Below are 17,808 nucleotides of genomic sequence, written 5' to 3'. Positions count from 1 at the left end.
CAGTAATTAAAAAAAAAATAATAATAATAAAAAGGAATTCACTGTTTTAAAACATTTGATAATAATTTAAGATTTAACAGTAAAAAAGAGCAGACAAGTGTGAAATTGTGTCTAATAAATATTGCTATTTATTAAAAATGAAATTGAAATATTTTTATTATTAAAGGTAGATTTATCATATCGAAAAACATGGGACAAATTTGTTATAAAATTGGATGTTGTTGATCAGGATGAAAAATCTGGAACAGAAGTCGTACACTGGATCACTCATTTTCCTGTAAGTATTCAATATTTAAAAAATTTTATTTTATTAAAAAAAAAATCTTCTCTCCTTTTAGAATGCTTTATTTCTCAATTTCAAATGCCCCTCCTCTTCGATTTGATATACAAAGCCCCAAAATTTATATTCCTGCAAATCAAAGGACACTATTTATTTTTATCTTGTGTAGTAAAGAAAATAACATCTTACTGTGAAAAAACGATTTTATGTTCAATTTTTATTGATATTTATCATCTTCATTCGATTCAATGTTTGTTTTACATTGTGAGTTGTGTTGAATAGTTTTTAGAAATTGATTTTCAAAATAACCTATTTCTGGTCATGTCTGTACTTTATTCCTCCTTCTCTTAGGTCCATCCTGCTCGACCAGTATCACTCCCTGTCCAACTGACCAACTCTGTCTCTCTTAACTAACTGTATATTCTGTTCAACTCGCATCTTTTAACATGTAACCTTTTAATCACGTTTTCTCTACCTCAGTCTGTTATTCGGAAACCTATTTGAGTATTTTAACATTAATTTCGTCAAGGTCACATTCCTGGTTCGTTTGTTTTAAGTTCCAAAAACCTATAAGCATATTTGTCTTTGTATACAAACTAATTCTGCATACAAACAATAATGTTCTTTATCTAACATTTAACTTTTGATAATAAGAGTCGATTTTCTATAAGCAAGGTAACCTGGTGTCACCTTGGCATAAACATCAACTCTTTGCTTGTTAGTAATAGCAACAGTTCCCTAAACTCCATTCATTTCATTCTTGTGATCGTACCTGTACCAGCTCCTCCCTGTGCTCCAACACCAAGGTCACAAGACTTCTAGACGACATCAATATCTTTTGTCATTCAAATATTCTTTCTCCATATATGCATTCTCACCTGCGTCCATTGTCTTACACTTTTTGTACACCCATTGGTTATTGTCTAATTTCACAGCATTTCTTGTGTACCCAACGTTTACCATAAAAAAATTTAGTTGCATCCTATGCCCTTTCCACAAACTGAGCAGATAAACTTTTCACTTTCTAACGACTTTCTAACACTACAACCACTGACCATCATATTGATTTTGGTAAACATCCACTCTCAGACCTTTATTCTCCATAACTTTCCTCCAATTGAACAATTAGATTTTTCCATTGTTTCACCAACAAATACTAAATCAGTGCAAAGCAAGATTTCAAGAAATATTTAAAAAAAATGTTCATTCTTATTAGAATTGATACAAGTGGATTCTTTTTTCCATTTTCTGTTATTTAGTTATAATTGCTTTTTTTTTTCTCTTCTGTCAGTACCCAATGTACAGTCGAGAATATGTTTATGCAAGAAGATACAAGGTAAGTTGCTTTAAGTCCTCTATAGATTTGAACTATTTTATATTAATACTAGCAGGCTTCCTGGGTTTGCCCAATCATAAAATACACTTAGGTATAAGGTTTTAATTTATGCAGATTTTGTATTATTATAGTCAATTGCCTGTTGACAATTATATTGTAGTTAATTTATGAAGCGTCAACATTTAAGGTTGAAGAGTAACAAAAATAAAAAGAAATGGAGAAAAACGCTGTTAAAGTTTAGCGACTTTCAAAAAAACAGAATCTGAACTGTGAAAGATATTCACGTCAGGTTTATTTCATTGTCTAGCTTAAAACGTCTGCTTCTTTGTTTGCATTAGTTTTAATGCACAAAACTATGCTTTTTGGAAGACATTAACATTGTTTTTCTCCCTTTCTGATACCACCTACGAACCTTATGGTAGTAAACATTGTGTTCACATATAATTATAATATATAGCTGACATATTGACAGAAAGTAATTAGCTGCATGTATTTTCATGCTTACTCATAAAAAATAATCATGATCAAAACACAGAAGAACAATAAAGTTAATAATCAGCTGTTATTATTATAATCTGCTGTTATCCAGAACATCAGTCCAGACACTGGACTTTTACAAAAAGTTATCACAGGAAAAAAATATTAATAATAAAACCCTAAACAGTGCTTTAAATTAATACTTAGAGCTAATAATAATAATAAAACTAAAGAAACAAAAAAAAAAATGTGAGCAAACAAAAAATCATTTACATACTTATGTCATCATGCAGAGTAGTTGTGCAGGCCGTTGTCAATGTGACCATCATTGGCTGCTTCAGACTCCTGTCTTCCCTGCACCTCTTCCTGCTCATGAAAAAGCTGATGAAATTAATCCTTGTGGAGAGCAAAAATGTACATCAGCAGACTCCATAAATCATTCATTTCTTCATGTTTCAATGACGAGGACTGCTGGTATTTTGGAGTCAACTGCACATCATTCAGTTTGAACTTTGAACGTCTGTAGGCTTTATATATAATGACTTGAATTAAAGTTTAAAATGCGGAAGTCAAGTATTATGCTTTAATTGTGCTTTTAACAGAAACATCCATTTCAAACACACCTCTGCCATATCAAAGAATTTACTGTTGATATTATATGCATAGCTTTACTCCTTATTCGATGATAATGGCTTGAATTTAAGTTTAAAATGAAAAAGTCAAGTGTCATGGTTCACTTGTGCTTTAAACAGAAAAATTCATTTCAAAAGTGCCCTCTATCATATCAAAGAACCTGTTGATTTTTATGTCAAACCTTTTGGCTTGTGTGGTAATAAAACTTCTCAAGTGCACTTCTGATGTTAGGCTATGTGTGGTGTTAACTTTGTTCAAAATTGCCTGATCCTTCTTTCATCAGATTATTTCAATTGTTGATACTTATCAAAGACATTCCAATCCAAAACCTATCAAAGAACACTGCCAGACACAAAGTACCTTTGAAATTTCATAAAAATTTGCCCAGCCATTTTCAAGTCCATAGAGAACAAACTCATAGACACACAAAGTTCCTTTTATATATAATAGATTTCAAATTTAATCTTTTATTTAATCAACAAAGGTAGATTATTCTCATTCTGTCAACCCTGATTGAGTAGAAGTTTTGAACAATTTTTTTTTTTTTTTTTTTTTATATAATGCCTTACATTAAGTGACCTCATGCCTTGTGTGGAGCAATTTCCGTTTAAAAAATAACCTTGTGCCAAATTTCATGAAAACAAGAACTGTTTTTGAGAAAATGAGAAAAATAAGAAACTATGACAAAGAACAAATTGTAAATTTTTATTAGATTCAGCTTTTGTTGTGGCATAAATTGACTTTTTTTATAATTTTTTTTGTGTTAATCAGGTGGATACAGAGAACAAACTAATGATACTTAGTTCCAGCTCGATTAACCATCCATGTTGCCCACTTGATTCATCTTACGTGAGAGTGACCAACTACACATCAAAAATGGTCATCAAACCACACAATAATTTTTATGAGGTAAGGCTATTGTATGTTGTTGCTGTGTTTAATGCACGTGTATCGTTTATTTTTTTAATTTTTAATCTATGTTTGTGACAAACAAGTGTAGAGTTATAAGATGTGACGGATGTGCTAGTGTTGTATACCTGCATGTTTAAATGATGCAAATTTTTACTGACTTTTCTTTCTCCAACTTTACAACATGGCAAGAAAGGAGAAAAAAAAAGAAAAATCATGTACAAAATACTGAAGATGGAGTTTGACTCTGAAATATATTTAAATCATAAAATTTCAAACAAGTAAAAATGTTTATTTTTGTAATATTGCATTGTGATTTGGCTTTCAAGCACACCCGATGCATATTTTATTCAAATTAAATCAATGCCACTATAATGGAACCCACACACCTGACGTGTGTGTGTGTGTAATATATATATATATTCATAACGGGTATTTCTGATTGTCTAGTTTGAATTTGTGTATGTATAATGCGTGAGTGTCAGTGTTTACACTTAAATTACAGTTCATTTAATACAAGACAGTTCTTTTAACAAAGCGTATACATATATATATTATTAGTACTAGGTGTTGAGATAAAGCACATACCTTGTTTCCTTTTCTTTGGTTTTTGCATGTTCAATTTAGATTGATAGGAAGCAGCTGGCTAGTGAATTCAAGAGATCAACTAGTGTTGTGTATTGGTATCTTGCAAAACGCTGGGTTACCTAATTGAAGTGAAAGTGGGTGATTGTCATGTTATGAAATATGAATTATTCAGAGAGAATTTTTAACAAGAATGTTATTGAAACGGATTAAATATTTTAGAATCATAAAAGATATTAGTTATTTATATAATTGGAATTTTAGAAACCAACTAATACAACACTAGTTGATCTTTTGAATTCACTAGCCAGCTGCTTTCTATCAATCGAAAATCAATCTGGTTAATGCAATATTTGTGCACACTTCAGCATTCTAAATTGCTACGTGCATTCAGAGATGTTACTCTCATGTAGCCTCTCATTCAAGCAAGTAGCTTTCAGCTGTGTAATTTTTACCTGTTTCTACAGATGCATCCATAGGTGTTTCTGCATCAACAAATGGATCTTATTCTTCCAGCTCTGTTATCTGTCAACCACCTGCATAAATTACTTTCGTTACCATCAGCCCACAAATTCAATGATCTGATCTTTAGTATAATTCTTTCAAACTGACAAATTTTAGGGTTTTCTTCTTTTTTCTTTTTTTTCTTTTTTCTTTCTTTTTTTTTTTTTTTTAGAATTTTATGAAATTTTTTTCTATCCTACTTTGACGAATATGTTCTATTTATTGAATACTATTGTTTTTATTTATTTTATTTAGAATGGATTTGATTATGTGCTGACATATTCTGATGATCCTCAAGCTGCCTTCCCAAGTTTTGCATATAGCTGGATGGCCTCTAAAGGTTTCTTTTCATATTTTATTTGTTTTTAGTTTTTATCAAAAAAAAAGTCCCATGGGCAAATTATGATAGCAAGAAGTGGGGTGAAACCTGTATTTTAACATTTAAAAAGCTTTCATGGTGGAGTTCTTTTATTTATTTTTTTTCTTTTTCATTTGAGAGGTGAGGGGAAAAAACAAGTTGCCATGTTTGCATTATAAATGATACTAATACTTCTAGCCAGCTGCTGCCAATGTTGAATAATCCAGATCCCCTGGAGTGACATCAAAGAAAAGTCTATTACAAGCCTGGATGCGGATGCCTGAGAGATTTCATCAAAGGAGATCAAATTGTGGGACATAGAATCTCCACATTTTTGGAGGTTCACATCTAGGCTTGTGACCGACTTTCCTTTGACATCACTCCAGGAGATCTGGATTATTCGACGCCAATATGTATACTGCCCCCCACCCCCGCCGTTTAGTGTTTTAATCCCCTTCCCCATTTTTTATTTTTATCTTAATGTCTTATTTTATTTTTATCTTAATGTGTTCTGTAATAATGGCGAAAAATGCAAACTATTTCATTATGAAACCGGTTTATAATCCTTATGCAAAATTATATTTTTAGACTTTGAATTACAATATATTTCCTCAGCATGGGAATATCTCAAACTAGGTGGACACCCGGTGTTGTCCAATCGTACAATACTTTTAAACATATTTTAATTTATGCATATCATGTTTTATTATAGAATCTATCCTCTATTGATTGACTAATTTGCAAAAAAAATTTTTTAAATAATATCATTCATCAAATTCTGTCTGTGTTTGTTTGCAATATCAAATCAGCTGATATGTGAATACCCTGGAAAGTCCCTTCTGATTAATGTTTAGTTTTTAAATATGCAAACAAAGAAATGATTTGCGACAATTTTAAATGGAACGTCCTTCTTTTATCATAAATTGAACTCAATAATAAGAAAAAAATTAAAATAAAATGGTGAGGTACACTTGGGCTTGAAAAGGGGACCATTCGATCTGTAGTTGAGTGCTCTACCACTGAGCTATATCTCCAGTTGACAATAAGTCAGTTTCTTTTAAGGAATGATTTGCTGAAATTTTATTTCCTTTGGCTGGTGTAATGTAAAATATTCTCATGTAAAAATTCTTTATCTTTGAGAGAAAAGACTATTTTTAAGATCGGATTTTTGATACTTATTGGATGAATTTCTGAAAAGAACATATCTAAGAACACTGCCAGACATATAAATTAGCTTTGTGTGAAATTTGCAAAAGATAGGTTCCGAAACAGCTGAGCCTATGAGGAACTCTCTCACACACACACACAGTGACTTTTATATAAGAGTGGAGGTAACACTATTGTAATCTTTTTATTTTCCCAAAATGGTCAACATGTTAAATGAAAATTCTTTTTTGATCTTCTGTAAAGAATACTACAGCTTTAGTTTTCATTTTCTCGACAACAAAATGCATAAAATAAAATTTGAATAGTATTCACATCTTGGATTGTTAACTCGTTGTGAAGCAGCTAATCTTATATCTGTCTTTCCATTATTATTATTTGATATTATCTTTTTTTTTTTTTTTTTTGATACAGGTGTTCCCGATTTTCTTGAAAAGCTTCATCAAGCTGCACAGAAACTTCACAAAAACGGCAACTCTAGTAAAAACCTTAACCCTGTTGTCGTTCATTCGTCAGACTCTAATCAATATAATCGTATCTCGAGTTATTATTGAAAGAAAAAAAAAATCATCTTTTTTAAAGCTGCTTAATAGAAAGTTGGCATGATAAAACAATAAAAAAATATGACAGCTTTTTTTATGTGGAAGTTGCTCTTTATTAATGATTTATCGGCGATTTCAGGTGTTGATATGTGCGACACACAGGCATGGGGCAGTCTGTTTGGAGGAAATTAAATGCTCAACAAAAATGAAATGAGTTGATAAACCTAAAAACAAACTTCATTTCACGTCGAATGGTCGTACGGGTGCTCTCTTTAACTAATGAAATTCTGACACGGAAATATGTTTAGCTACAAAGTTCTGCTTTGGATGGTCAAATCTTTGCGATGGCAATAAAAAATTATATACATAAAGATGAATGCAAAATTACGGTTTAATTAATTGATATGACAAGAGTTTAATATTTCATCTTGCCAAAAGCTTGCTTAGAAATTACAAAATATGACAGATGGGGGGGGGAGGGATATATTATGGAGGAAATAGGAAGGCTATATATTCTTGCAATATTTAAAACTATAGGGGAAAAAAACACTTATCTCAAATCCTTTATTTGAAAAATTCCTTTACTTATGAGTCAATTAATCTCTTGCCATCACTATTAGTTTGTCTCCAAGAATTTATGCTAGTTGTAATATTATTGCAAGGACCACAATTGTTTGCCATGAAAAACTTTTGGGAATTTAAGTTTTATCTATATACGAGTTTCCCTAGAATGCATCAATTTTAAAAAAATGTCAAAACTTTGAAAACGTTTTGCAACTTTGTAACCCATGTATCTCAGGACCTAATAGAGATGTTCGTTTGGGGTTTGTTTTAAAACTAAATGCAACACCTAAGCTGTCACATTTTCATTTCAACAATAATGATAGTTGTGATGTAATGATGAAAATGAAATGTATTATTGTTGCCTGTAAACGTAATAATAAATTTAAAGAAACAAGACAAACTTTTACTGCACTTACATTGCTTCTTTGTCATTCTGTGTTGATGTTGGTGTCAATATGATCCATGAACAGATTCTTCACTGACATCCATCTGTGAGGTCGCGTTTTCTTCTGTCTTGACAAAGAGCTTTTTATTAATCTAAAACATCACAGATAATTCAGCAGAGGAGGTGTCGAGTCTCCTTCATAAACATTGGATTTTGACCATGTTGTCAGATACATTCTGTACCTGTGCTCCGTGTAGAGGAGTTTTGAGAACAGTGGTATACATAACTTGTATGGCTTTTCTTATATATGGCTCTTTTTTCCTATATATGCTGCAGAATTCCAGGGGTTTCATTTGAGAGTGTATCGTTGTTCAGAATTTTCAGAAGACTTAAAAAAATTTTTTTTTTTTTTTCTGTAAGGGCGAAAATTTTCTGCTTTGATGGAATAGACTTTGTAATTATTTTTCAACTGTGCTGTAACTGTTTTCTGCATTTTAATTTTCTCTAATGCAAGTTTGTGTGATACATTTGTTCAGATGGCCAGTGATATGCATCCCCCTGTCATTGTTGCATATAAATGTAAAAGGACGCGCTTCAGTCTCCCCCTTATCAGAAATAATTTGTTTCATGATGTATTAGAGAAATAAATTTTTATTTCTCTCAAGTTATAAAGAGTTTTGACGTTTCTGAATTTTTGAGATGAGGATTCGTTATTTGTATTATTTGAATTCATCAGACTACTGTTCTCACCTTGATTTTGATTTTCACAACTGGTTTTCAGGTTACATTGATTGAAATGTGAAAATCAGACTCAAGATGAGAACAGTAGCCTGATGTATTTAAATAATGCAAATAAAGAGTTTTGTTTAGAAAAATGGATTCAAATTTGCTCAGATTAAATTTCTTTGTATGATCATAATTTTATGATATTAAAATTTAGTTTAGAAAATCTATTGTGAAATTAAAAAAAAAAAAAACCTTCATAATTCTAAAATATATTATTTACATTTTGATTAACTTAATTAAATTTTTATTAAAAACTTGTTTTGTCCAATTAAAATAATCTTTTGGGATGATTATTTAGAAACAGTAATAATCTGAGGTCATGCAGTTTTACTACAATTTATTAAGGAATTGTAATTCGGACCTCATTGAAATGGCCAGTAGTGCATCCATGAAACATGCATATGTTTACTACAGAGAAGCTGGTAAAGCAAAACGTTAATAAAGTGCAAAATCCACACAAAATTTTATTGAATATTTTTATTTGTTTTATTGTTTCAACTTTCAACATTGAAAAAAAAAAAATTGATGGAAGATCTAACAGAGTGTGTGTGTGTACGCATATATATATATATATATATATATATATACATACATCTGACATTTTGTTTAATGAAATCTCTTGAAATGCTTTAACAGGAATTTCTACTGTTTCTATATATAAATTCCAACCTTTTTAAACATTTATTTGCATACCTTGCAGCTGAGTATTTGTAATTATGCCTTTCTTATCAGTAAAAAAATGTTTGCTTTTTACACTTGTCATATTTGGTTTTAAACTATTCCAAAGTTACTCTTCCTTTCAAAACTCTTGAACAGTTTCTCATTTTCTCTAGTGAATTAGAGCCATTTACTTTCTTATTTTAAATTTTCCTTTAGATTTGAATTATTTCTTCATTTTCTTTTTTTATATGTAATTTATTCAAAAATTGCTATTTATCTAGACCTTAATTTTCAATTCACCAAAATTTTATTTCTATCAAATTTCTTTCGCATTTGCTAAACATTTTTTTTTTTTTTTGGTGGAGGGGGGGGTGTAACTTTGAATTTATCCCAAATAGTATACGACGAGCATAAACAAATGAAGGAAGAAGTATCAGTTATAGTCGGTTAACATACTTCCTAACTTCCGGCATGGCTGCTACCAGAAGCAGTGCAAGGCAAATCAGTTCTTTCGCTTTTATTGTTCTTCAGTATTTCTATTGTGAAATGATTTATTGAAATAAAATATGAGAAAAGGACATTACTAAAAAATTATACAAATAAAAATTAACTTATTTGAATTTTTAATGATAAGCTTAAAATAATAGTTTTTATTTTATTTTACAATTTTATAAGAAATATCTTTATGAAATTAAAAATAAAATCATTGAAATCAAAATAAAATTTCAAACATCATTAAAAAAAATAAAAAATAAAAATAAATGTATCCAATATGTAATATTCCCAAAATAGTTTACAAAGATTTTTTTTAAATTGTTTTCAATAATTCTAAAAAATGAAAATGTAAAGATTTTTTGGTCTTTTATAATGTTTGTTAAATAAAGAAAAATTGGAAAAATGTAATTTTAAAAAAAGTACTTGCACGGAGGAGATATAGGCATGAGAGGAAAAAAAAAGGTGAAGGAACTGATTTGCCTTGTCATCACGTCTGGTAGCAGCCATGCTGGAAGTTAGGAAGTACATTAGCTGACTATAACCAAAGTATCTATTTCAACTTTGAACATCACAGCTAGAAGTCTAGATTAACGTTTTTCATTCTGATGAGCTTATGAGAAATGCATAATTTACAAACCAATCTCTTGCAAGATTGATTTTTTTTTTTTTTTTTTTTTTTTTTTTTTTTTTTTAGGACATTCATTTATAACTAACTTTAGTAGTTAGGGAAATTTATATTACTATGAAAAAATATAAATAAATGACAAAAGTCTATATTCCAAATTTCAAGGTGTTGGGAATCTTGCAATTTATTCCTCCAAGTCTTGACAGCACCTGAATTGTGCATGTCAACATACTTAAAGGAATAAATTGGAAGATGGACAACATCTTAAAATTTGGAATATAGACCTTTGTTATATGCTTTGTAATTACATTGAGCATCATAAATAAAAGGTGAAATATAATTGAAAAAAAAAAAAAAAAATATTTCACACAACTATTTTTGTTAAAAGTAATAAACCAAAATTGAAATATAAAACTGACCAACTGTTAGAATAAAGTGAAAACATAACAATGGATTTCCTGTTAAAGATAATTTACTTTAAAAGTATTTCATTAAACTGTACATATGTGTCAGAAAAATGCAGAAAAACCAAATAAATTCATCAGATGTTTATCATTTAATCTTTATTTCTAAGAAAGTCAATAACAATAAAAATGTTTTTTATCATCTTTAATCATTTGAGGAAATTTTTAACAGTAAAGATGAAAATGTAAGCATTTTAACGATCATGTGGTTTATCTGCATTATTCTATTCATCTATATTTTGTCAGATTCTATCAAATAGGCAAATTTACATGGTCACGACACTGGACATGCTAATGTTTCATACAAATGGTCGGTCAAGACCACAAGTCCTCATCAGGTGACTTAATAAAGTTTGTCTTGCACTAAAGAAGCCCGGTTCATAAGATTTTAAGAACTGGGTTTCTTCAGTGGAACGCCTAACGAAGACTTGTGGTATGGATTGACCATCTGTCCGAAACCTTAGCATGTCCAATGTTGTGACCATGTAAATTTGTCTATATCGATAAAAATATATCTTGCTCTTTTTTATTGAGCACTCTTAATAATCTTGTTAAATTCATGAGTTTTCTCTCTTGAATACCTATAACTTGGAGTGTGTGTGTGTATATATATTTTTTTCTTTTAGGTAGGTCTCACCCTAACCAAAATGCTTTTGACAAATCAAAGTGAAACAATTTGCAGTTATAGTATTGTATTTGTTTTTCTCATAAAAAAAATCTTACGGATTACCAAATTATTATTGGTGCGAATGTAAATTTGTTTCTTCAAAGGAAAACAGTATTTCTTATTTTAGCATGAAATGTAAAATTTAATAAATTTTTTTTTTTTTAAATTACAATTTTATGACAAAAATAAGACTTGTACAGTTATGGATAATAATCAACGCTTTCTCTTCACATATCTCTCAAATATTAGTCCTGTCTTTTTTCTGTTTTCCTTTTTTTAAGTCATGGTCATAAATGTTAGCTAAGTAGTCTCTGCCTATTGTTAATTAGGGAATTCATAAAACTTAGGAATATCACACTAATTAGCCAATACAGAACTCTGAACATGTATCACTTTCACATTTTCATTCACACAATTCTGAGGCAGCATGTTGAGAACTGCAGAACCCAATACAGAAAAAGATCGCCAGTACATCTCTGAATAAACACGAATGTGATTATGCAGAGTTGAACCACAAAATAATTAGTAGGCAACAGAAGCAGTTGTTACTTTCCGGCGTGTAGACAAATCTAATCCAAGCAAATCATCATATACTCCAGAAGGAATAGGGTCACAGCAGGGAACATGTATATATCTGATGGCCAACGTGGAAGACACGCAGGAGAATCAGAACATCTAATCAACTCCAGCAAACACTAGGAACCCATATTCCAAGTGGAGACAAATCTTTGCCTTGTAAAGCCTAGTCAGCAAATGCCATTCATGAGGAATTTAGTAGCTGAGGCTAAGCAACACTTAAAGCTCCTTATTAACCCTATTGGATATATAAGACAAGTGATCATCAAACCAGAAGTTGCTAAATATTATTACTCCCAGATAGTTATGACATTTCCAGAATGGCACAATAACATAGCAAAATGGTGATATCTTGAGCACATGATTGGTTAAATTGATAAAGTCAAAATATGTCCTTAGCTTTTCAAGACAAATGGTTACTTGTGTGAGAAAACGAACATAGGCAGGAATAGCAGAACGCACCATAAACTGCAACAATAAAATAATTACATACAATAAAAGGAACATAGAATACAATGACTAAATAAAAACAAAAAAAACTAAAAGATACATTAAAAATTATAATTATATAGAAAAATTGAAAGAATTAAAAACAAGTTTTGAAAATTTCAATTTGGCGAACACTAGAGACCTGTATTTCAAGTGGGGGACAAATCATTACCTTGTAAAACCATGTCAGCAAATGATTCAGGTGGAATTTGGTTGCTCAGAATATGCAACACATAAATCTTCCTATTAACCCTGTTGGATATATAAGGCGAGTGGTCGTCAAACCTGAATTTGCGTGATATTTCGAGAAGGGCACAAATGTGCCTTGAAACCAAATCTCACGGATTAGGACAGGAGAGAGGTATCTAGAAGACAATAGCACAGCTGTTTTTAGCTTGGTTGAACAGCATGCCTCAATCCCCCACCCACACTGCAAGTATACCAACACTGTAACTGGGTGTGACAGAAATTTGTGTGTCATCAGCATAAGAGCTTGGGAATAGTCAAGTTGTCGCAGTTAAAATGGGATGTGGCACTGTCCATTAATGTTAGCAGGCCGTTGATGAAGAGCTAAAATAATGTTGGCATAACTTTCCTGCGGCACTCCGGCTGAAACTGGAAGCGTATCTGACAAACAGCCAGTGACCAAAGTAGTCTGAAGCCGATCAAACAGATAGTTGCAGATCCAAGGAAAGAGCTTGCTTTGGATGCCAAATTAAAATTTCTGCTGCAGGGCCAAGTGAGGAATGGTTCCAAATGCCTTGGTAAGATTTAAAAAAAAACCGAAATTGTACACTTCTTAGCCTCACAAACTGAGGCAGTTTGTTCCGCAGCAGAGTGTGATTTTAGAAAACCGAACAGAGACAGATGGATAAGCTTATGAGATGTGAAGGAAGGCAGTCGTTTACGATGTGCTCCATGATAAGTCAGAAATTTGGAGGATAGCTAAATAACTTTGCTCTATCACCTTTATGCTTGTAGACTGAGACCATGGTGGAGGTCTTACAAACAACAGATTAAATAAATGAGCCAAGAGCTTTGATGATAGGCGAGCACACTGAGTGAGCAGAATATTGGGAATATTATCTGGGCCCATACTCTTTCCACTGTCAAGTTTATTCAGTTTCGTAAAAACAATATCCGACATGAACCAAATATCAGTAAGGGTGCACCTGTCAGCAGTGGCGAAGTAGAGTGAACTGCGCTCGAGATAGTTGGACTGATTAAGAAGATGCTAATCCAAAAGTGACAATAGCAATTTAAAATTGTAAAATTTTTTAAATCAGATATTCAAATGAAGCTTTTATTTTTTTGTGAATTTTATCAATAAATGCTGGGATCTCCTTGTTTATGATGACTGGATAGTTGTTTATGCACCAACATTTTGTTCCTTTTCAGCCTATATCCTAGTTAGTAAAGACAAATTTGTATTCAAAAATGTTAATGCAAAAACATTTCAATCATTTCAAGTAGAAAACTTTGCAAAGCGGTAACAAAACACTCTTGTATCCATATGAAAATCACAGAATTACAATAATTAAATTTTTCATATCAGGATGGAAACTTTATTATAGAACTAGCCTGGGTGCTCAGCGTTGCCCGGGTGTTTGGAGGTGTGTGTTGAGCAAAAAAAAAGTGGTAGTAGGCAGGCTTGAACCCATACTGCGAAGGAGGAAAAGAATGAAAAAAAAGGTGACGTGTTTGCCGTTGCGTCCATTGACAAACTGGAAGTGGCGAAGGTTTGAATTAAGGCTAGTCAATTGAAAAGAGATGACTTTCGAAAATATTGGTGAAAAAAGCGACCAGTCTTTGTAGAAAAGTGCCCAGTTGAGGATGAAGGAATTTTTAGCCAATTTTTCAATATTTGTCGTCCGAAGGGGCGAGCTTCAAAACGATACTGATCTCGTGAAAATCCGCTGCTTCTGTCGAAAGTTTTAGGCAGATGTACAGACATACATACGTACATTTAAACAGACAGGTGAGATTTATATATTTGATAGCAGAACTCTAAATTCATTTTAGATGTCAAAATAGTTTTGTTTTATGTAATTGGACGAATTTATATTTATATATACAAAAAATATATATATACATTGATCTTTATTATAGAGTGCATGATAATTAGTTCTGATTAACTGTTTTATCTTATTTGTATAAAATATTTTAAAAGTTGGCTTTAATAAATTAGTTTTGAATTTTATAGTATCAGTTGAATGGCTGACACAAATTGTGAAATACCACTCAGATGTTCTTATGCATCTCCCTTGTTTGATTTGATTCATTTTTGATTCATTTTTTTTTAATACTTATAAACTCTTTGAACAAGTCATTTAAACTCTTTCGATCTACCCCAATGTCTTACAAGCATGAATCAAATATTAAAGTTCAGTCAAGGCATTTCCATTGAAATAACGACAGAGTAGGAAGAGAGATTTGCAACATCTATGAGAAACACGGTTGGAGAGAAAAGATCACAGCAAGCAACCCTACAAGATTTTTTTTTTTTTCTTACTTTGTCAACTCAGAAAAGAGTGTGTGACTCCTTCCCAACTTGTGGCAGCAGTACTCCAAGTTAGGAAAATAGAAGAATGCGTTAGGAGTCAGTAGAATGATTCAATCATTTTTCCAGTGGCCTTAGTAATAGACTGGATATGTCTTCTATTTTGAGTCAGTCCCAAGAGCTTATGCAAACAAGGTGGAAGCCATTCATTTTGATTGTGGCAACTTTTATAAATCCGAGAGAAAAGATTTGATGATTGTAAAGACAGATATTCTATAACTGACAAGCTTGTCAAGCGACTCTGTGGGGAAAATAAAAAAGGACATGCACACACCCTATCTGTGAACACCCACGTGTCTGCCTGTCATGTGCATGGGACAGGAAAAAGAGAAATCTAGATGGCATTTACGATATTTAACAGAAACGGTCTCGCGAGATTCACGTGGGTGAAAATAATATAAAGCAGGTTGCTTGGAAGATTGGGAGAGTTTTCACTGTACAGACGGTAAACAAGTGACGTTACAAGACAGTTAATCAGTGCATTGGAACGAGTGAGGGAGGTTCCATTTCTACAAGCTATTTTCGGCATGACGTCAGGATTTGATCTTAAGCTGATTCCAATGTTTGATGGCAGTAGAGCTGAGCAGTCAGTACAGGAATGGGTGGAAAAGGCAGAATTGATATGCCAGCTCAGCAATGTGAAGCGTCTGGAATGCATGGTCCTAATGGCGCCTCGCTGGGGACATATACGCTGTATACCAGCAACTAATGGACGAAAAGAAGGCAAATTTCATCTGCATCAAAAACGCCCTCTATACACTAGATCTGGTTGCTGCATGGAAGGAGGTTATGGCATGCAAGTTACATTCCGGGTAGACAGTTGATGTTTATCTGACAGAACTGAAGAAGCTTGCGGTCCTATTCAAAGGAATGTCAGACGCTAGTGTGGAAGATCTATGCCAAGTAGATGAGATGGACATCTCGGAAGTATTAGCACGGATGCAGGCGGTACTAAAAAAGAGCCCAGAGACTGTAGACCACAAGGCAGCCATCACCAGGTGGATCTCAGGATCTGGGCACAGTTATAAGCTGCTACAAGTGTGCTGGGCCCAACTATTTGGCCCGTGATTGGCTCTCGTTGCACTCACTGACTCAAAGGCTTAGTGGGCCTCAGTGCTACAAGTGTAAAAACTGGGGACACCTGGCCCATGCCTGTCCGGGAAACGGGCAGGGGGAGGAAGCGTCATTCTTCTCCCCAGATCATCACTGAACAAGGCACTATCTGCAGTGAGCGTGCACGTTAACAGATGCGAATGCCTCGCACTTGTAGACACTTGGTGCACCCAGACCCTGGTGCACAAGGCATGTTGTGACACTTGGTACAAGGAGAGAATTCTGGTTCTAACCGTGGGTAGAGGGTTGCTGGCCTCTTGTAGCGTGAACGTCATCAGCACAAGCGTCGGCGACAGGCCTGCAGTAGCTGTACGAGCCCTGGTTGTGGACAGGGAGCTGCTTGGGTATGACTTACTTCTAGGGATGGATTTGATTACTGTGGACTGCACTGGCAAGATAGAATCCTCTCGACATGAGAAACGCATTTGTGTCACAATTATCCTGGATGAGCCTGACTTTCATGCGGAGTACGACAGGGAAACCAACGTGTGAACGGCATCTTGGAAGTGGTCTGGCGATCAACCACCAATATCCTTATGGAACCGACTATCAGAGTACCCTCTCCAATGAGACTCAGGGGGCAGTATGAAGAACTGCAGACTTGGATCAACAATGGCTGGCTACTTCCATACCTGGAGGATGAGCTTGGGCCCCCCCCCCCCGAACTGATTCCCCTGATGGTCATCTTACAAGATAACAAACAGAAGGTCCAACCCATCATGGACTACCGTGAACTTAATAAACATGTCGACCCGTACACACCAGGGGCGGATGTTTGTGTGCTCAAATTAAGGGAGTGGCGGCAGCAAGGGTCAGACTTGGCAATTCTGGACCTGCACAGGGCCTATTTGCAGATACGCATTGAAAAAGTGCTGTGGCCATTTCAGACTGGAAGTTAAAGGAACTCGCTATTGTCTGACCAGGCTAGGGTTTAGTCTCAATGTGGCACCAGGCATTATGATGGCAATTATGCACGTGATCCGGCAACTGGATAAGGCTGTGTGTGTCAAGCAACATCGACGATATCTTTGTGAATGAGAGTCTCATGTGTTCCCAGTCGGTTGAAGAGCACTTCGAGAACTTTCGACTGACATGCAAGGAACCAGAGCATCTGCAAGACGGGGGGAAAAAGTATTTGGCCTGCGTGTGAGCAGTAGCAAGGAGAAGCTCTACTGGAGGAGAGGTGGTGACGCACCGGAAGTCCCATCCAACATCACTTGTTGGAGCGTTTTCTTTCTGTTTGTGGAAAGCTGGTGGACCACTTCCCTGTGTGTGGTTGGCTCGGGGTGGCAGTGGCAGGTAAAAAATGTTGTGCCACATCTGTATCATTGGGATGGGACAATAAAGTGCATAATGCTACGCTCCTGAGAATGCTGACGGAAACTGTGGCCAGGGTGACTTGTGACAACCCTATGCTAGGGAACTGGCTTCGTCCAGAAAATGATTCTAGGCAAATTTTTTTTTTTTTTTACACAGTGATAACTACTTATCAAGGCCCGGAAGCCACTCAGGGATAAGGGTTATTGCAAGTACATTACGTTAGTGTGGAGATTTGATGAAGTGTTTACTTAAGGGGGCGGTTCATTAGGAATTTGTTAACGTTGGACTTGAAGACATCCAAGTTGTAGTCAGGTGG

At 33.8% G+C, this 17,808-nt stretch overlaps 1 protein-coding gene across 4 annotated transcripts in view; it reads left to right on the top strand.

Moving 5' to 3' along the window:
• LOC145245717 (stAR-related lipid transfer protein 7, mitochondrial-like) overlaps positions 1 to 13,850 on the top strand; it is a 57,507-nt gene extending 43,657 nt beyond the window's left edge. For 3 of the 4 annotated variants that reach the window (XM_080107256.1, XM_080107253.1, XM_080107255.1), the window contains exons 5-9: positions 167 to 277; positions 1,572 to 1,616; positions 3,498 to 3,635; positions 4,980 to 5,064; positions 6,661 to 13,850. In XM_080107256.1, coding sequence (XP_079963382.1) covers positions 167 to 277; positions 1,572 to 1,616; positions 3,498 to 3,635; positions 4,980 to 5,064; positions 6,661 to 6,800 — 519 coding nt within the window. In that variant the 3' untranslated portion in view covers positions 6,801 to 13,850. The remainder of the gene's footprint in view (positions 1 to 166; positions 278 to 1,571; positions 1,617 to 3,497; positions 3,636 to 4,979; positions 5,065 to 6,660) is intronic. The other variant, XM_080107254.1, reaches the window with a different exon arrangement.
• The last annotated feature ends 3,958 nt before the right edge of the window (positions 13,851 to 17,808 follow it).

Source organism: Euprymna scolopes, chromosome 23, assembly GCF_053919585.1.
Source record: "Euprymna scolopes isolate OS-2025 chromosome 23, ASM5391958v1, whole genome shotgun sequence".
NCBI lineage: Eukaryota > Metazoa > Mollusca > Cephalopoda > Sepiida > Sepiolidae > Euprymna > Euprymna scolopes.
Note: the sequence above shows the minus strand (reverse complement) of the source record. Positions and strands in the feature narration are given on the sequence as shown.